A 19266-nucleotide genomic window follows, 5' to 3' on the forward strand; every position below is an offset into this window, starting at 1 on the left:
TAACCATGTCATTTTATACTCAGTCGTGGTGTAGCCAATTTATTTTGTTTAGGATTATAACATATTGTAAGTCGTCCAGAGATTACAGTAACGGACAGCCTATACATTTCCTAAATAAATAAATAGGCAGTAATAAAAGGAAATAATATTAATATCCTACCTTACAGGAACATTGCAAAGATGGCTGAAAAAACATTGCAAAGTACTTTGTACATTAAAAATGCAATATAATGATAAACAATCCCTTGACACTTTTCAAAATTGGATCAAAGGGAACGTGGATTAGGCTAAGAAACATCTTGTATGTGACACATACATAATATCCACTGCTAAATGAGGGTGGGATCTTCAAACTAAATATAAGTAATGTCAGTCTAGCCTGGTAGAGGCTTCTTAATAGTGGAAACGAGATTAATTGCAATTAACATTAATTTAGTGAAAGCAGCCTCAGTATTGATGCCAGTGCTAATTAGCAGCCATCGTCACAGCAGTGACCCATGGCAGAATTATGTTCGTTCTTTTCTTTCCCCAGTGCTTTCCAGCTTGCATCCATAAAAGCAGTTTTGTTTCTTACAGTGAGTCATTGGAGGAGATTGCATTGGGATTGCTCTGGGGTTCAGGCTTGGGTGTCTTTAATGGTTTTCTGGGAATTGCAAAGGCCTGCAATTGGTGAAAAATACATCCTATGAATGGGCTAATGATTTAGGTTCTCTGCGGGTGGTAATGGTGATCAGAGCAATTGTCCTAGGGAAATCAATACCTTATAATGCATGAACAAACAGGTGAGTCTTAGAATAGCTAGAGATTAGATGATGTGAACTATTCTGTAGGGTACTGGCGCTGGAGGAATCTTTCTTTCTTTTCTTTCTTGAAAGGCCCATGGGTAAGTAAAATGACCAAGCAGGAAGACTCTTCTTATTAAGACAGGATCCACCCCTGCTGGCTATACAACTGGCCATTTGCGGTTCACTAATGGTCACTGTGGCATTACAAAGAAGCCATACAACACAGCATGCTATGACATTCTCGGCTGAATTATATTGGCATCCATTTATGGATGGCTGTACCGGGGCTGACTAGTGGCAAGAAACTGCAGTGAGAGCAAGTCACAGACTTCAGAGAAATGGAATCACATATTTTTCCCGGAACTGAGGGAGCGTGGTATTTCAAGTGAATGTTTTGAAATACGTTAATAGGGTGATTTTTCACTTTAGGTTGATTGAATGGACAAAGTTATCCAGATTTTCCACAGTGCAGGCAGGGGCAAACGATTACTCCAGTAATCTACCACCACCCCTTGCATCCCCCTCAGCCTGAGCCAGAGGACCCCCAGGCCTTTCAAGAGACTTTTAAGGCACAGAAATAAGTGTCTGAACCCACTCCCTCTATTTCCAGTCCTGCAAGGCTGAAATGTTACACAGTAACAAGCAGCCCAAGCAGAAGTCTCAGGATTTAATACTAGGTTTGCTTGGAAGAAAGCACACACAGCTTGAGAGACAGAGATAAAGTGTTTAAGGGAAAGGGAGAAAAGGTTATACAAGAAACTGAGCAAATCTTTGGCACAACACTCCAGCTTAAAATCAGATAAGCCTTACCAAAGCCTATCCTGTACATGTTGCTCAAGTGTGGGTCTTCTAATGGGAGCTGACCAAGTCAGGATTTAAGGACTCTGCAAGCCCAAAGGCAAGTTGGCATAAGCGGGTGAAGACAAGGGGCCGTCCCAGACCTGTGCCTTTTATGCTCAGACCCTTGACAACTCATGGAAGATCTCATTTAGCCAATCCCAGGCTGACTCCAGTGGCATTTCCAAACCACGTGGGATAGGAAAAGAGTTGAGAAACGCAGCTGAGACCATCTGGCCCGATTAACGGAGTCTTTCCTCTACTCCTGACAGCTGGGGTTATAGCGAGATAGCAGACCAGCAGGTGTTGCATCACTACATGCTGTTTCAGTGGAGTGGAGTGGAGTGGAGTGGTCTGGTCACATGGTCCTTTACTGTCTCTGCTTCAAGCACAGAGTGAGAACAGAATTCCTCCCAGGATGCTTCTGGGCCTCCAAACTGCTGTGTCCTCAGGCAAAACAGAAAGCATGCATTCAGGACCATGGATGCCTGACGAGATAGAGGGAGAGCATGCGCCTATTCCATGTCTGTCTGGGTTCAGTTCTGTGATCCAAGTGACCTTTCTTCATAGCTCACCACAGCCTGGTTCTTCGCCCTCCCCGGCCCAAACAATTCACTACAAGTGGCTGTCTTGACTTTCTACAAAATAATCAGATGAAACAGAAGGAGCCTGTGATCTTGAGCAGAGTTCCAGTGCAGAAGAGATGAGCTGCTTGAACTTTCCCCCTTAGGATGATTCTCTGCTAAAAATCACCCCAGCTGCTTTTCTTCTTATGAGAACAAATAATATGGGGAGGTTTTGGGAGGAAAAGAAGCAGAACAAGGCAATATTGAGCAGGAAATGGCCTGTGAAGAAAGGATTAAGGGCCCCCTCCCCATTGCTAGCTTCCATGGCTTCCTTTGTTTATTTTTCAAAGGAAAGTTGCTCACACTTGCACATAGCATATAACATGCCCTAGCTTGACACGGAAAGCCTGTGACTGGACAATGCTCCCCTAAGTGGCAAATTGAACACTTAAATTCTGCTGCATAGATAATAAACTGTGCAAACTGTTTCAAGCAACAAGATTTTAATTTTGTATTCCAGGAGCTGAAGTGCTCTTGGCTACCATACAAGAGTTGTACAGTGACTATGGCAGCCCTTCCAGTCAAAATGCTGCTGTTGAGGGAAAAGGTGGACTGAGGCTTAGATGGGCACAGTAACCATCTCTGAGCAAACAGCTTCTGCACTGGCCAGATATTCACCAATGCTGCTGTTTCAGCCACCAGGGGGCTGCTCTGCACATCATTGTGATTGTTTCTAATGACTGCAAGAAGATGGAAGATTTGCTGCACTGGAGAGGGGAAAGTAATTGTTCTACAGATCAAATATGGCCTGGGGAAATTCTTCTTTGAAAAGTAGCATCAATTGAACCCATTTAAAGGGGGAGTTAGCTCCATGGCTATATCCTCTTCAGCCACTGAATGTTGAGGTAGCTATTTGCCAAGCTTTGTAATGGATCGAGTGGCTTCCGTTCTTCATCAGAGTGTCACCAGACCTCTCCAGTTTGTGCTTGTGTGCCACAAAAGAACCTTCTGCCAAGAACCTTTCTTAGTCACTAACAGGTATCATGCAAACATGGGTGTGTAGCCACTGCCACGCGCACTAAGGGAGAAAAGGTTATGGATTTATTAACTGTAGTCGTCTTAAGGTGGCTTACAGCATGGAAGCAGTGGAACAGTTGTATTAATAAACTCATGTTAAATATAAACATGTTTAAATAAAGTTCGTACAATAAACTACAATTTCAAGGTACCCAGCAGCGGCTATTTAAAAAATCAATTAAAAGCCAAGGGAGAGTATAAGAGTTTTTAAAATCCTCTTAAAGCAACCACTGCTGGTTCCATGTATATCACTCAGGAGGAAGTTCCCTGGGGTAGAGACTGACACCCAGAAGGTTATCAACCCCTGAACTCCCTCTCTGGAAATTATGTCTCTCCATCCCATGCTGATTTCACTGCCACATGTGGCATGTGGAGGAATCCACCACACTCTGGTCTTGGAGCTGGAAGAACAGGCATTTCTGACATGCTGCATAGATTGTCTCCAGCACTCGCTCTCTGTTTCAAAGTCACTTGATCAAAACAATGTCTGGCCCACCGTCTTGGCCAGATGGCCTGCACCTTGCCTTCTTCTTTGTCTGGCTCCTTACCTTCTGAAGAATTACATCTAGGCTCCTGCATCTCATAGCAAAATTGGAATGGAAACTGCTTCTCTTCGCATATGAGGGTTACGGCTGCCCAAGATGAAGCTTTGCCATGTGAAACACGTACACAATACTAGCAGCTGTGGCACATATATTTCAGAAAAGTGCGTGTCACTGTCTATATTATTCATCTCATGCTTTGATAGGTGGAAAGATCCGCAGTTCCTTGGCTCGCTTTTGTAGCCAGCTCAAAAATGATGGTGGCCACAACCCCACCACTTCCTTTGTCCCTGACCTTATGCAATCAGGGACAATCTTCTGCTTTCTCCAACTCCAGATCTGGAACTACTAAAGGTGACAAGCCCCATGGCCAGACAGCTCCCAAATGGGATGGCTCAAGATATTCAGTTGCCATGTAACATTACCATATCCAAGACCAATCCAAATTCTTAGGGCACCTGAGACACAAGTGCTTCTCTCCTTTCCTGGCTGTAAACATACAGTAATAATTTCAATAACTATTTGTTGCTCTTTCAGAAGACACAAGATCAGCCGCAGCTGCTTCATCCTTCCAGATCTGGAGCTAGGGAGTGGGCAAAATCAGCATACCACTTCCCAGGGTGATTGCAGCCCACCTCTTTTAATTCCAGAGTTGCACAGATATCTTATGCTTATTGTGCTCCTGAAAGAGCACTGGCACACTCACCATGGTAAGCGTGCCAAAGAAAAACTTGTGTAAACCTCTTTAGGTGGCATGTATACAAATGCATTACAGCTTGTGGCGAATCTGCTGCAATTTCAAGAGCAATCCTCTCTACCGTTCCTGGGCTTTGGTACTGTGTCCACAAATTGCTGAGAACTAGCAGACAACTTGGAAGCATTGTTAGAGGTGGCTTTGCAACGTTACACACATTTACATGTATACTGGATACTTTAAGTGTTTTTAAAAATATAATCCTGTTCTGAAAGCAGCAGCTTTTCATTGGTTTGAAGGATTTCTGTGAGATCTGAGATTTGATGTACATTATACTATAGGAAACAATAGAACCATGGCCAACTTGATAAGGTGTCCATTAGCATCTATTGTGCACAGAAGAAATAGCAAATTCCAACCTACCAATGGAAATACTAAAGAAATTGTAAGAGAAATGGACTGTTTTTTTATTGATTGATTCTATCTGTTTATCTAAAGTATTATATTCCCAGGGTGGTTTTCAATGAGAACTAAACAATTAAAATGTAAATACGAAAAATAATAAACAAAAAAGCCATAAGATCAGCATAAAATAGGCAGCAGATTAACATTACATCTAAAAACTTGTACAGAAAGCATTTCAACTCTGCTAAGCAGTGCAGTCCCATAACCTTCATGAGCTCAACATGTCTTTTTAGGAGGAATAGCAATTAATCCTTCCATTCACAACATGTTGTTCTTAGAAGTAATTTTATCAGGTTTCCATTGGGAGATGCTTCTGCTGATTGATAGTCCCATCAACTGTGTTTGTTCACAGAAACCTTTTGGGATATGAGTTACAGATTAGGAAGCCAGTGACTGGCCCTGTTTTCAGCCATCTTTAGGGACTGGTTATCTGATAGTTTTGTGATGGAGATGTTTTTGTTTCGTTTTTGATGTGTGCGCTTCAACATCTCTCATCTGGAGATCTATACAGACAATTTTCAATCAGACAAATTTTATTTGTTGAGATATGTCAGTTGATATTCTTTTGCCTGACATCTAAAAATAAGAGAAGAACCCAGATTGTTGTCGCATATTTAAGAGGCAACATATTTTCTTCAAAGGAAAATCAACACCCCCAGAATTTTGTCTTGCAAGGCTTTGGTTATAGATGTCACATAATGCTTAAACTGGAATTCATACCATGGATACTAGAATACTCTTCCATAACAACATTCCTAGTTCTGACCTTATGAAAAGCATGTGCTTGCCCTGTGAAACTCTGTCCCTGATAGCTGCTTCTGTAAGGCCCAGCACTTCCAGGAAGCACTGCTGTTGACAAGTCCTACTCTGTCCCTGAGCTTTTGCAGCTATTAGCCAAAACCCAGCCGTTGGCAAGAGCCCAGTGCCCATGGGTGCAACGGCATCAGACAAGCCCCCCAGGGAGCTTGGGAGGCCACTTCGTGCCTTTCCTTCACCACCACCGCCACCACGCCTTCATCTCTGGGTCAGCACGCATTCTCCGTTGAGAACTGATATTGTTTCATTCAGTTTAATAGAGGTGTGGGGAAGGTACCCTGCTGAAGATTGGCTGGAGGAGAAGGAAAGGCTGCCCTGCATCCTTGAGGAGTCAGGGCTCATGGCGGTGGACTTCCCCCTTCCTGCAGGATCAGGACTGGCAGGTTATGGCAGTTTGCCCCATCTCTGTCAAAGTCAATGGAACAGTATCACTTCACCGAGTCTAATAGAGCTAGGGACAAAAAGAGGAGACAAGTAAGAATTCAAGGAAGCAGAGCACTTCCAACATTTTAACCCCATGGCAATTTCTGATCGTGCCTGGGGCACTTTTTAAAAATGTGAAATGTGCTCATGGGCCAAGAAGCGTTGCCTACATGTGCCATAACCTGATCACAATTATTATTCATAGCTCTTCGTTGGCAAGATAATAAGCCTTCGCTCAGTTGGGGTTTTGGTAACTTCAGGAAGCTCTTTCAAAAAGCAACATTTTTATTAGTTCTTTCCTCTTGCCTCTCATGTGCTAGACTCTGGTTCTCACTTGACAAAATGTACCAGGCTCTACCAGGAGCTCATAGAGACAGGATGAACCACAGAGGTGGACACACCATCAAGTTAAACATCTCCTACTGGTCAGTGAAGAAAATTTAATTAGCTGTGAACAAAGAGCTGTTCAGTTGTTAGCTTTTTGTTGATTTATTTAAGGTGCCTTCAGAAAAATGCGAAGAAAGAGACTATTCTAAGGGGCAGTAATAAGCTGCCTCTATGCCTGTGAAGATTCTGAATTTTCTACCCGAAGTGAGCAGGAGGGGGTCAGTTATTCTTGAAATAATAAAGTAAAGCCAAAATAATAAGAAAAGCAGCTACCTTGGCAAAGGTGGAATGGTGGCAGGATTTGTTAAAGCATTGTCAAGAACTACCCATACCTTGGTGCAACAGAAATCTATTTTTGGATTCATTTTTTAATTCCTGTCCAGGTAGTGTCAGGCTTGAGGAGCAGTACCTTGGTGTCAGGTTCCTATGTAGCTACCTGAAAGACTGCCTTCTCCTGTATGTCTATCAGTCGAGAACAAAATCTAAGCTTTGTCTGTGAGTTCCTTCACCTCCAGATGATAAGGGGACGGTTACCAGAGAGAAAGCGAGCCTTTTCAGGGGTTGCTCTCTCATGGACATTTCTTCCTAGATAGATATGCTTGTCTGACACGGTTGTTGGTAGCTTTCACATGTTATGCTAAGTCCGCCTTGTTTGCCTGAACTGCTAACAGCATGTAATTTTTGGTGTGTGTGTTGTAAACTGCTGTGATGGTTTTTATAATGGAGAAGTGGATAAAAATGCCTTAAATAAATGTCTTCATGATATTTACAGTCAATGGCAGTCAAGATTGCAATGGACACGCTTTGACTTAACTTTGTAGAGCTACACTGACTTGCTGCTAGAACTCCTAGCTTAAACACAAAACCCTCATCCTTCCCTTCAAAGCTCCCCATAGCCTTGTCCATTCCTGCATGTATATCACTGCTTCTGACCCTGACGCTGTAGCTTCTCTCATCCATTCAGAGTCTCCTGATACCTTAAGTAGAGCTGCCCATTCTTCCCTGCACCCCCTTCCCAGAATGCCTTCTCTGAACACCTGCATAATGCCAGCTTTCTCCCAGTTCCTTAAAATCCTTGCTCATAGTTCACCCTGTCTAGGAATTGTTTGGTTCAGCCCTTTGGTCTTCAATCCCTACTGATGAAACTTAAATATTTCTAATTAAATGGAAGACATGTTCTCCCTGTTGATCCTCAGCACCTTTGTCCCCTGATTCTATTGCCACTCCCCAGACAATTCTTTTATTGCATCATCAATGCCCACTTCATTCATGAAATTTCTCAGGGGTCTAGAAAAATTGTCTTCTTCTCATAGCCAGTCCATGCTTTTTCCCAGTGCCTTTTCCATCTTTTTTCTTTCCACAGAAAATCCATTAAGGCAGAAAAGAAGGATTTACTGAACCATGCCTTCTAACTGATAGTGCCAGATGCCCTTTGTCAAGAAGCACCCCAAGTTAGGATATAAGGCCTTTTTGTTGTTGTTTTGTTGTAGAAGTGTTGTGGCACCTTAAAAATGCCAACACAGCTTATAGGTGGTGCTGTATATAATCATAATGATCAAAGTATCAAGCTTCATGGTTTCAACATTTAAAATTATTTTTCTTCACAAAAGCTTGCTATGCTGCTGCAGGCTCTGAGGTTTTGCTTTTCAAGTCTTACTGGAAGTCATCTTGCTGTATTCCGTGCTGCATGGTAGGCCAACAGATAAATAAGTTGATCCATATCTTGTCTTTTTATCTCTTTCAGGAATTGTTGGTCCACTTCGATTAAAGGCCACCTGCCAGCAAAGTGCAGAACATATGGGACCACAGACGTTCTCAGAGTCCCAGCATTCTCTTGGATTCATGCTGATGCAAATGAGTGCCTTTTACCTTAGTGGTTCACAAAAGCACCATGAATCCATATCCAGATGCCTATATGGACCAGTATGAATGGATGGATTTGGATATGAGGGAGAGTAATGCTGAGCAATGCTGGGGAACTGATGCTCTGCAAAACATATGTTGCCACCATCATTATTGTTCTTTCACTGAGGGAAGAATCCCCATACACATATCTTGTTTCTAATAAGCATTCAAGTCAGGATCCTTCATTGAGAAATAAAATTGACCCCTGTTTGTCTTCACTGTTACTCAACGTATGCACCGGGAGATGTTGCCTTTGTCCTTGTTCTTTGGAATAAGGCATCTGAGAAGTATGAAGAAATACCAGAATCCCACTTGTTTAGAGTCAATACTAAAACTAGCGAGTGCTTGTGTGTGGATGTGTTTGACACAGACTGAGTCTCCCCTCCCTTCCCCTCCCCTCCCCCTAAAAACAATAAAGAATGTTTTGTGGTTACTGTGTGTTGTGTCAGGTGTTTTCTGATGCCAAGTTCAAGAATGACTCCTCCTCCCTTGTTGGTGCCTTTACTGTCAGATTTGATTGCCTCCAAGTCAGTGTTGAGAACATAAAAACTGTTGATACATTAAAAATCTCATTTGTTTCATGCTTAGGAACTGGTTCAGATAAGTCGGAAGGGTACACACATCCCAGGTGGAAGAGAGAGAGCTGGGGCAAGCCAAACATCAGAAAGATTTCACCCTACTTCGCCCTTTGTGTCCCTTGCTGTAACTCTCTCTCTCTGTGCCACTTTATTTTGCCTTCCTTATTGCCCCTCAGAAATTCAGAGGAGGTCATGGAGTACCTCATCTGGACAATGCAGGAACCAAGGTATTCCAGTCCGTTTTCAGTGAACTTCCTTAATCCAATAGTCAGAGCTGGGCAGCTCTTAATTGATTAGGTAAGTTTGGTTTATTGACATGCCACTTTTCCACAATACACATGGCCCAAAGTGACTCACAATAAATGTAACTTTATTGAAATACATCACATTTGGGAGAGAAGGAGCAATACTAATTTCACTGTGTTTTTCTAGTCTAGGTTTTTGGTCATTTTCTGGCTTTTCTGCATCCCCTTTCCTAATCCTAAAAGGCTGAAATCCTCCTTCCTAAGATGCTTAATCACTGGAAATAAGTACAGTGGTACCTTGGCTCACAAATGCCTCAGTTCAAAACCAAATCGGGTCGCGAACAAAAATTTCATAAAACTTTTGACTTAGTCGCGAACTCCACATTGGGTGGCGGCCGCGTTTGGGGAGTGGGGAGATGGCCACAACCGTGCCGGGGGTGAGGGGGAGATGGCCGAGATCGCACCCGTCTTTCCTGCAGGAGTGCAACTACGATCTCGGCCATCTCCCCCACCCCAGCATGATCGTGACTGTCTCCCCCCTCCCACGTGCCCATCTCTCCCCCTCCAGCACCGGGATGATGGGTGTATGCAGGGATGACAGGTGTGATCACGGAGGTGCTGGGGGTGGGGGTGGGGAGATGGCCGCGCTTGTGCTCGGGGTGTGTGTGTGGGGGGGAGATGGCCGCGATCTTTGTTGTTCTTTGTCACTTTGCTTCACATTTTTCTGATTAAAAAAAACAGTTACAGAACGGATTAACCTCATTTACATTGAACCTTATGGGGAAATTTAACTTGGCTCACAACCAATTTGGGTCACAACCAGAGTCCTGGAATGGATTAAGTTCGTGAGCCAAGGTACCACTGTACTTTAAAATGTGCTGATATTTTTGGCCCACCCCTTTTGCCTGCAGTGCCATCCACCCCTGGATTGTGTCCCTGCAGCTAATCTTCTCTGAAATGGAATTTGGCCCTTGCCCTGAAAGACAGCCTGCATGCCTGTTCTATCCCAGAGTACATTTTCTGAGGCCTGCCTTCCAGTGAATGGGTTGGGTGGAATAGAATCCTGCCCCCACAATCCTGCCTGCACTTACTAGAGAGTAAGGCTGCAACACAACAAGATTATGCAGGGCTGCACCGTTAGGCACCAAAGTTTCGTGAGACCAGAATTAATGAAAAATTAATGGATGTAAAAATGGTCATCTCCACACCTGATGCAACCTCCTCCAATTGCCAGTGTCCCTAAGAATAACTCACAAGTTCTCACTCTTGTCTTAGGAAAGGAAGAGGTTTTTCCTCCCCATTTGGACTATAACTATTAAATTATTTTAGAGAGAGGAGCTTATCCCATTTGTTTTGGAAGCTTTTACACTTCCTTTCTGCAAATCATTTCAAAGTGGTGCACCATAAATGTAAATAAAAGAATATGAAAACAGCATCATCTCAAATAACACAATCAATATATTTTTTTTAAAAACCTAAACAAAATAATTAGAAACAGCAGGTACTCAAAAATGTCAGAGCTAAATCCCCAACAAACAGACATTATTATACAATGAATAATTCAAACAGACATTATAACTCTCTGTAAAACATTGTAAGAGAAAGAGCCAAGCAAAGGGCACTCTGTTGTTCCCATGTGGCAGAAATGAGAAGGTTTTGCTTGTTGTATTGACCAATATCACCTCTGAATAAGTTGGAACTTGAAGCAGGCAACTCCCAAGGATGTGAAATTCAGAGATCTGTTGGCCCTCCTAATCATCTTTCCAGTAGAAGAGGGGATGGAGGCTCACTTAAGAAACACTCACAAGAAGATACATGGTGCTAATAAGAGAGGCACATTGGGCGAAGAGGAATCAAGAAGGAGCTCACATTTTCTTAGGGAATTCTCAAGTCAGCTATAGGCCTTGAGGTTGGTTGAGGTGTGTATTCTTTGCTTGAAAATACTCTTCTATGTCCTGGCTGGCTTTGACCTAATTTTGCATTTTAGCAGCTCTCAGTCATAAGTATGCTAGGGCTTCTTTATCTGGCTGTGTTGGACAATTTTCCCTTTAGGCAAGTGTAATACATTTTCCATGTTCTTTATATAATGAGCTTTATTTACCAAATTGGCAATTCCTCTGTTGAGAAATAACTGATTACAGCATTCAAGGAGCTGCTGTCATCTCAAGATATGCAGGTGTCTGTGGAACATAAACAGATGTGATCATTCACAAAATGAACCCAATTCAGTAGAGGTGTGGTGGAGAAGGGAGGCTAATTCCAACAGAAAAATTCAAATAAAACCTTTTCAGCCTGATTCAGGCAAATGTGGGCAAGATGTGTCAGAAGCATGTAACTGCCCCGGCCACAGTCAGAATTTCAAAGCATTCAGTAACACAACCCGCTTGACTAAGGGGTTGCAGGATTTTGTGCTTGCCTATATGACAAGGCTACCTAATTCGAAATTCATGGAAAGGAAGCATAATTGACATACAGACTCACTTATGTAGCCTCTGTACGTAACATGAGAGTCGCATAATGGACGCCTCAATGCAAAAAGAATAAAGGACATATTAGCACATGAACTAAAAGCTTCAATGTTTGTTAATTCAACCCTAATTTTCCAACCATCCAAAAGATTTAAAAAATGCAAGTCCCGCCCATCCATATATGATTCCACAATGCACTCGCATAGGGCCCACATCTTAATAGAAGAACATCTGGCTGGCTGGCTGGCTGGCTGGCTTGCATAAGATACCTGCATCAGGTCCTATTTAAAAGATTTGGGAAAGGAGACCCAGCACAAGTCTCTGCTAACTACCATAAGCAGAGTAATAGCCTTCTCCTGCTTGTGTTATGCAGCAGTTGGCATACAAAGGCATGTTGCCTTTGATACTAGAGGTGCTGTACAGAGAGGCAGTGCTGCACAATGGTTAGAGTTGAACTGGGACTCAGGAGATTTGGGTTCAAGTACCCACTCAGCCACAGAGCTCACTGGGTGACTTTGTGCCAGTCACTGGCTCTCAGCCTCACCTCCCTTGTGTGGATAAAATGGGGAGGAGGAGGATTAGGTAAGCTGACTTGGGTTTCTTATAGAAAGAAGTGATATAATAAGTCAAATAAAATATATATCACAATCATTACTAGTAACTATTAATAGCGCCATCAGTCCATGGGTGCAATTGTACTCCAACCCTAAAGAAACACATGGGTTGCTTTTGCTGAACAGAAGTCTTACAGGTTTGAGGACGCCGTTCTAGGAGAAACCTCCATCCTGCTCTGTTGTCTTCTTGAGTGCTGACCTCTTTCAACTTGACTGCTGTCTCTATGCAGTTGGAATCTATGTGTTCTAAGGTGTGCAGGAAAACAAGGCAAGAAAACTTGTGTGGCTGTGTTTAAATGCTGGGCACAAATAGAGGGACAGTTGCCTTCACACTCAGTTTGGAGACTTCTCAGGAGCATCTGGCTGTGGTTGGAAAGAGAATACTTGAGTAGAGCAGCTTTCTGCCCCCACCCCAACCCCAATGTTTTGAATCTCCGTTCTCATCTGCTCCAGCCAGCATAGCTGACAGTCAAGGACACTGGATGTTTTGGTTCAAAGTACCAGGTTGCATTGCATCAGGTTGCACAAGGTTGGCCTAGTAGGAACATCAGCCAGTGACAGCAATTCTCTTCTTGGGGCGTTTGAGGGGGAAAGAGAAGAACAGCAGGGAAGGAAAAGACGGTCCTCCTTCCAAGGTCGTCTCCTAATTTGCAAATGGCAATCTTCAAGGAGTTGGTGGCATGCCTGTGTGGGGCAATGACGTTTCCGAGGCTGAGCATGGCTCTGAGCCTGACTGTCCCATAGCCAAGCCCAGTGCGCTAGCCCACTGACTGGCACTGCACCTGTGGAACACTGACACAAATTGAGATGCAGTAGTCCTATTGTTGTCACATACCTTCAGCTGAACCTGCCTTGTTCATTCTGTGCTGGTTACACAAATTAATGGAGGGCATCATGCTGTACCTTGGCACCTGGTGCTTTGTAAATGGCTATTCATGGCCCAGCTTCTGCTGCTGGTCTAGTTGTCTGATCACTAAATACTCTGGGGAGGAGTCAGAACTGAATTACATGAAGACTTATAACACATTAAAACATACATTATAGCTTAAAACTTTTTCTCAGCATTTGGACTACAGACAATGTAGTGATGAACAGGTATTCCCATCGTGCCATAGCAGTTAGATTGACCCAGTGTTCACTGAGTACAAGCTTCTAAGGAGCACACTAAGACGACTAGGAAGACAGAATTGTACATCAGCTTGAATAGTGAGAGAGGATATTTGTCTGAGCTTCCATTTGCACAACATGATAGATCACCAGCAAACAAGGCTCCAAATCCAACATCTCTTTATTAATTTTTACTAAATTTCACACAACTGCCAACATTTTAGACATGTCTCTTAGCAAAGTTGATTTGATTTCTGTGGGAATATGCATTTTGTGCAGCAAATTCATAAGTATGGACAAATTAACTCGGGTGAGGGGAAAAAGTGAAAATGGGTATATATTCGCATATAGATAGGTCTGAAACCATTGATAGATTAGTGTCATCAGGAATATGGTTGCGTATTTCAAGCTGAAATCTGAGTAATCAGACCTGATTATCTGGGTTCTCCCATGGGCACTGCTGGGAGGAAGCTGGCTCCCCTTTTAAGAGTTTCTTCCTTTCGCAGACCTCACGATTCCCCCCTTTGCTTTCATCCAGGGAAGGGACCATCATTTGGGGGACAGCAAGAACTTGCACAGAGATCCCAGATTCAATTCCTCAATGTTTTCAGGTTTGTTTGTTTTAAGGATCAGGCAGTTGGTGATCGGAAACAGCTGAGATACTGGAGAACCACTAGAGGTCATAGTAAATCACCCTTCTATATTCTGGTGCCCTCTAGATGTTTTGGACTACGACTCTCATAAACCCCAGCCAGCATGAGCCATAATCAGGGACGAAGGGAGATGCCATTCAAAACATCTGGAGGCTACCAGGTTGGGAAATACTGGAGTAGACAATACTGGGCTTAATGGACAACCTGTTGGTCCTGGCATAAGGCCATTTCCTACATTCCTAGGAAGCAGCAGCATAGAACTGCAATTTGGCAAATGGTTTTGCTGGTGCTTTCAGAGAGGTGCAGTGATCCAAGTCTCTGGGCAAATCCAAATTCCACAGTCTTCTTACCATGCAAATTTTGTATAAAGGGTGGCCTTGTGGCCTTCCTTACAGAGAACAGTTCTCTATTCAAAGGGTGGCTTAAAGGACTGGTCCAAATCCAATTTAAAACCTGTTAGGTGGGAGAGACCTTGAAGTTGCACATCGACAGTGAACACTGGGAGAGCTGGTCACCATCTTCCCCAAAAGGTGACTTGGGTTGTATATCTCTCTAAACTGTAGCTAAATGTCTGTCTGTCTTTATAAATTAGCAAATACACAAATTTTGCGAATCTTGTCTTTTATTTTAGTTGATGATCAAGCACTATCCATACAGGAGCTTTTGATATAGGAGAAGCTTCTGTTCAAATGCAGGAGTTTACTCTCTGTCTCTGCAAGCTAAAGTGATACAATCCAGCAGCAGACAAATCATATGTGTGCTGCACATGTATCGTTACCTCTGACTTGATTACTGAAAGCAGATTGCTTAAGTCCCTGAAAGCAATCTATTGCTTGTTACCCAGAGCCTCGGGTGTGCTGCGGATAAGAGATGAAGAATAATATTCAACCTAAGCATGACAGTTGAGAAGCAACCTCTAGCAGGATGATTGTAAAACAATCAAGAAATAGACAGAATATGTTTAATAAGTTAGCATGCCTGTATCACTCTGAAGAGCCAATATGAAAGGACATCTCCTGACACTACCCACAGGGATGACCATTTCTGAGTGGTAACCTACTACAGTGTGCAGAGAACTACTCAGTAAGTAAGTTATTCCTGCGGAGGAGTAGGAAACTGTTACCACACTTTGGTATCTGATCAGAATGTTTCTTTGTTGACCCTAGTATTTTATTTTTAACATGTTTTAATTTCATTTTAGCATTTAAAAAACTACAATGCAGCTAATCTTAAAAGGCAAAATACATAAGGCCCTCACATCCTAAAGGAACAACAACTTGCCTAAATAGCAGCAAACAACTGTAATGAATATTACAGGCCTGTAATCTACAATCTACCCTTGAACAGCAGGGCCTTAACCACCCAGAAAACAAAACTCAACTAAGACACCAGGGAGGAAATTAAGTCCACATCTTTGAGAAGAGAGTGACACAATTCTGGTATCACCATGGAGAAGATCCTACTCCCTGTAGCCACCCATTGCCCTTCAGGCAGGATGCGTACGTGCAGCAAGACCTCCGTGGGAGATGTTGATGCCAAAGCACAAGTGAAACGTTCCTCTGCATTCACCCAGTGTAAATGCTGGATCTGTGATCCTGAACAGAGGAAGGGGAAGGCCTCTGAGAGAGAACGGTTCTATAAAGGAAGGCACAGCCTTGAGTTTACGAGCTGAGCAGGGCAGTCAAGGACAAGACATTCTGCAGGACATTCATTCAAAAGGTTGCCATACGTTGGAGGTGGCTTGATGGTGCATACCAACAGCAGCAGCACAACTAACGGCCTCTTGTTCATACGTCACACTTGACGGATAAGATGCTTTTACTGAGTATCTTTTCTGTTCATGCTCTTTATCAGTTCTGCTGTATTGGTGAAGAAGGAGGTAAGTTCAGAGTTTATCTATGACTAGGGCTTTTGGTGCAGTTGGACTAGGGTGGTGGAAGAAAGAGAAACATTCCTGTTTTACAGTAAGATGCATCCTGTTGTCTTGTGCCATGTGCTTATTTTATAGCCAGAGTTTTTTATTTCTCTTTTGTGATATTTGTGTTTTATTGTTGAAGTGGTTAAAAGTGCTATAACTAACTAACTAACTAACTAACTAACTAACTAAATAAATAAATAAATAAAAGCACTTGCCTGCAGCACAATAGGGTTTTAAAATGGGCTGAGTTTCAACTGAGTCTAGTGGTACCAGGCAGCACTCAACAACTCTCCTGGTCAGATGAATAGCTTGACATAATACAGGAGACCTGAAGTCTTCATTAACGTCCACCATGGGGGACCCACTCATTCCCCACTACAGAATACCCTCCCCAGTGGACTGGATACAGGCTACCCTGTCCTCACTGCTGCTAGCAACAAGAATAATGCACACATGCATGTGTGCATGGACACGCTACCCTTGGGACTGAAAAGGTGGTGTGCCCCTGCCCTAAATCCTTCCATCAGAAGCAGCCTGCTTATTCACTTTGCTGCATGGCAGAGGCAACCTTAGGAGGCCTAAGCTCTGGTTAAACTGTTCCTCCTTTCCATGACCAGACCACCTTATACAAAAACCCTGGGCAGGGTTGTGCTGTACAGAAAGATGCAACACTTTTCCTATGTGTTGAACACAAGGCCCCTTCCAAGCCTCTTATGGCAGACAGCAGGTTTAACAGCATGGCCTAATATTTTCATAGTAGAAGTAGATGGCTGCCTAGCAAGGCAAAAGGAACAACAATCAGAGACCAATCCAATGCTGATCCTCTTGACTGTCATCAAATAATGCCCTTGCCTGCCTACCAACTCACCCACCCACCCACCTACCTTTTATTTTTCAGGAAGCACCCAGTCCTCTGGTGGTGGCTGTCCTAGCAGGACACCAGGCAGAACCACTGATGAAAGTTGTGGTCTGTTGTTGGTGATCATTGGGCCAGTGGCCTAATTAAATGCTGATGCCATCCTGAAACTGGTAGAAAGCCCAGCTGACCATAAATGTGCACTGTTGAAGCTCCCACACGAATCCTCCAGGCGTCTTGCATTATGAAAGAGACTTACACTGTCCTTTATACACCAGAGCCTAGCCAGGGCCCAAGCCGGATTCTCTCTCTCTCATACTTTCTCATTCTCTCGCAATGTTTGCTGTAGTAATTTTCACCCAATTACATTGGACTTGCTTGGTACAGTTTAAGAAGCCAACAGATTGCATTGAATTTCAGTGCTCTAATTCACTTAATTGCAGGCGAGCCTCACCACTCCTGTGGGTAGAGTTCCTTATTAGCATAGCAATTGACTCCCTCTAAAGTCTGCACAAACCTTCCTTTGCAAAAATTATTGTCTTTGTAACACTATAACAATGAAACATTTGTTTACAAAGCAATTAACTTCTGCAGAGGAAAAGAAATGAAACCCGCAATGGGCTTGTTCACAAGTTACACTGCTTGGTCTGATTGCTCATAGTTTTCCTAGCCTACCATGTCAAGTTACCAAACCTGAATGCCCAAATGTCAGATGTCCTTTACAGAAGACGCCTACTTGGGTTTTTTGCACTCTCATTCACGCCAGCACAATTTCCCCAGGAATTGCAATATCGCTGTCTCCTTTCTACATTGCTTGCACATGAATGCATTGCACTTTATACGCCAAGTATTACCACCTTAGCATATCCGGAACATAGAAACATAGCAATATTTTTTATATCAAGTCAAACCATTGGTTAACATAGCCTAGTACTGCTGACACCAACTGGTAGCAGCTCTCCAGTGTTTCAGGCAGGATTTTTCTCAATACTACCTTGGCATGCTGGAAATTGAAACTGAGAACTTTTGCATGCAAAGTAAGTGCCCTGCCACTAAGCCATGTTCTTTCCACACTTGCCAGCGTCTTTCCTGGCAACAACTTTATCCCTGAAATAATGCTGAGAGCTGGCCTGGATTTGCCCACATCCAGCTGCTTCTACAAGATGGATCTTCACAGCGGTGCTTTAATGTCTGGACTCACTACACAAGGCAGCATTATCATGTCAGATTCATCATCCCCTACTTCATTTCTAAAGCCACTGGTAAAACAAACAGGAGGAAGGAAACAAAGATTAGCAGGCAGAGCAGGAATAATTTAAGGCCGGATTAGAGGCAGTCAGAAATCTGTTTCCAGAAGTTCAGGAACAAGAGATTATCTGATGTGGAACAATAAAACTTGTAATATTAAAACCCAGTGGGTTCATTTGCTGAATTGAATACTGGGATATTGAAGATCTTGGGATGTTCAAGACAGACAAGAGGATGTACTTCTTCACACAGTATAGAGTTATACCATGCCTCTGTATTCTAGCTGCTGGAGAACATGAGCAGGAAGCTGCTATTGTGTTCTGGCGCATTCCTACTGTGTGTGCACTGATATCAGATAGGTTTTCAGTCTTTTTCTTCTTAGTTCTTCTGGAATTCTCCTTAGTTCTTCTCCTTAGGCTCTCCTTAGTTCTTCTGGAATACATTACCATAATATGTGGTGACAGCTACTGATTTAGGAGGTTTAAAAGGGGAGGGGGCAAATTCATAGAGGACAATGCTATAGATAGTCACAATGGCCATATGGATCAGAGCAGCATCTTCCTATATATCAGTTGTTTGAGAAGAAGGGCAAAAGAAGCATATTGACACATGGGGGTCAGCAACATCCATGTTGGATTAAACTGTCCCTTGGTCCATTTGGTTTATATTATGGTTCTTCTTGTGACTTCTATTATATTTATGACCTAGCCAAGCAAAAGTTCAGTCAATGCCTGAAGAAGTTCAGTTGATGATACCACCTTTTAAAGATAAAAAGGTGGTCCCTGATTTCAGAGGTGAAGGCTATGGATCTAAGTGACTTGGCATTTAGTCTTACAGCTACTTTCAGTTCTTTCAATAGACAGAAAGCTATCGAATAAAGAAATACCCAGTGCTAATGTTGACTTGGTATTACATTTTTCTGTACCTGAGCAGCAACTGTCCAGTTAGCACACTAGTTTGCCAACAGTGCTGGAGAAGACATTGCACAAGAAATAAATGCTACTATAGGATGTCCTTGCTTCAGAGCTAAACAGTCATATAGAGAAGGTACAGCTTGTTCCTACTCTGCTGCCAATTTCCAC

General features: G+C 43.0%; 1 protein-coding gene across 2 annotated transcripts in view; it reads left to right on the forward strand.

The window, feature by feature from the left end:
* CHCHD6 (coiled-coil-helix-coiled-coil-helix domain containing 6) overlaps positions 1-8930 on the forward strand; it is a 236176-nt gene extending 227246 nt beyond the window's left edge. For both annotated transcript variants that reach the window (XM_044451210.1, XM_044451211.1), the window contains one exon: positions 8337-8930. In XM_044451210.1, the coding sequence (XP_044307145.1) occupies positions 8337-8360 (24 nt within the window). In that variant the 3' untranslated portion in view covers positions 8361-8930. The remainder of the gene's footprint in view (positions 1-8336) is intronic.
* Positions 8931-19266: the final 10336 nt, after the last annotated feature.

The sequence above is a fragment of the Varanus komodoensis genome, unplaced genomic scaffold (genome assembly GCF_004798865.1).
Source record: "Varanus komodoensis strain SLA01 unplaced genomic scaffold, ASM479886v1 scaffold6_2, whole genome shotgun sequence".
NCBI classification, from domain to species: Eukaryota; Metazoa; Chordata; class Lepidosauria; order Squamata; family Varanidae; genus Varanus; species Varanus komodoensis.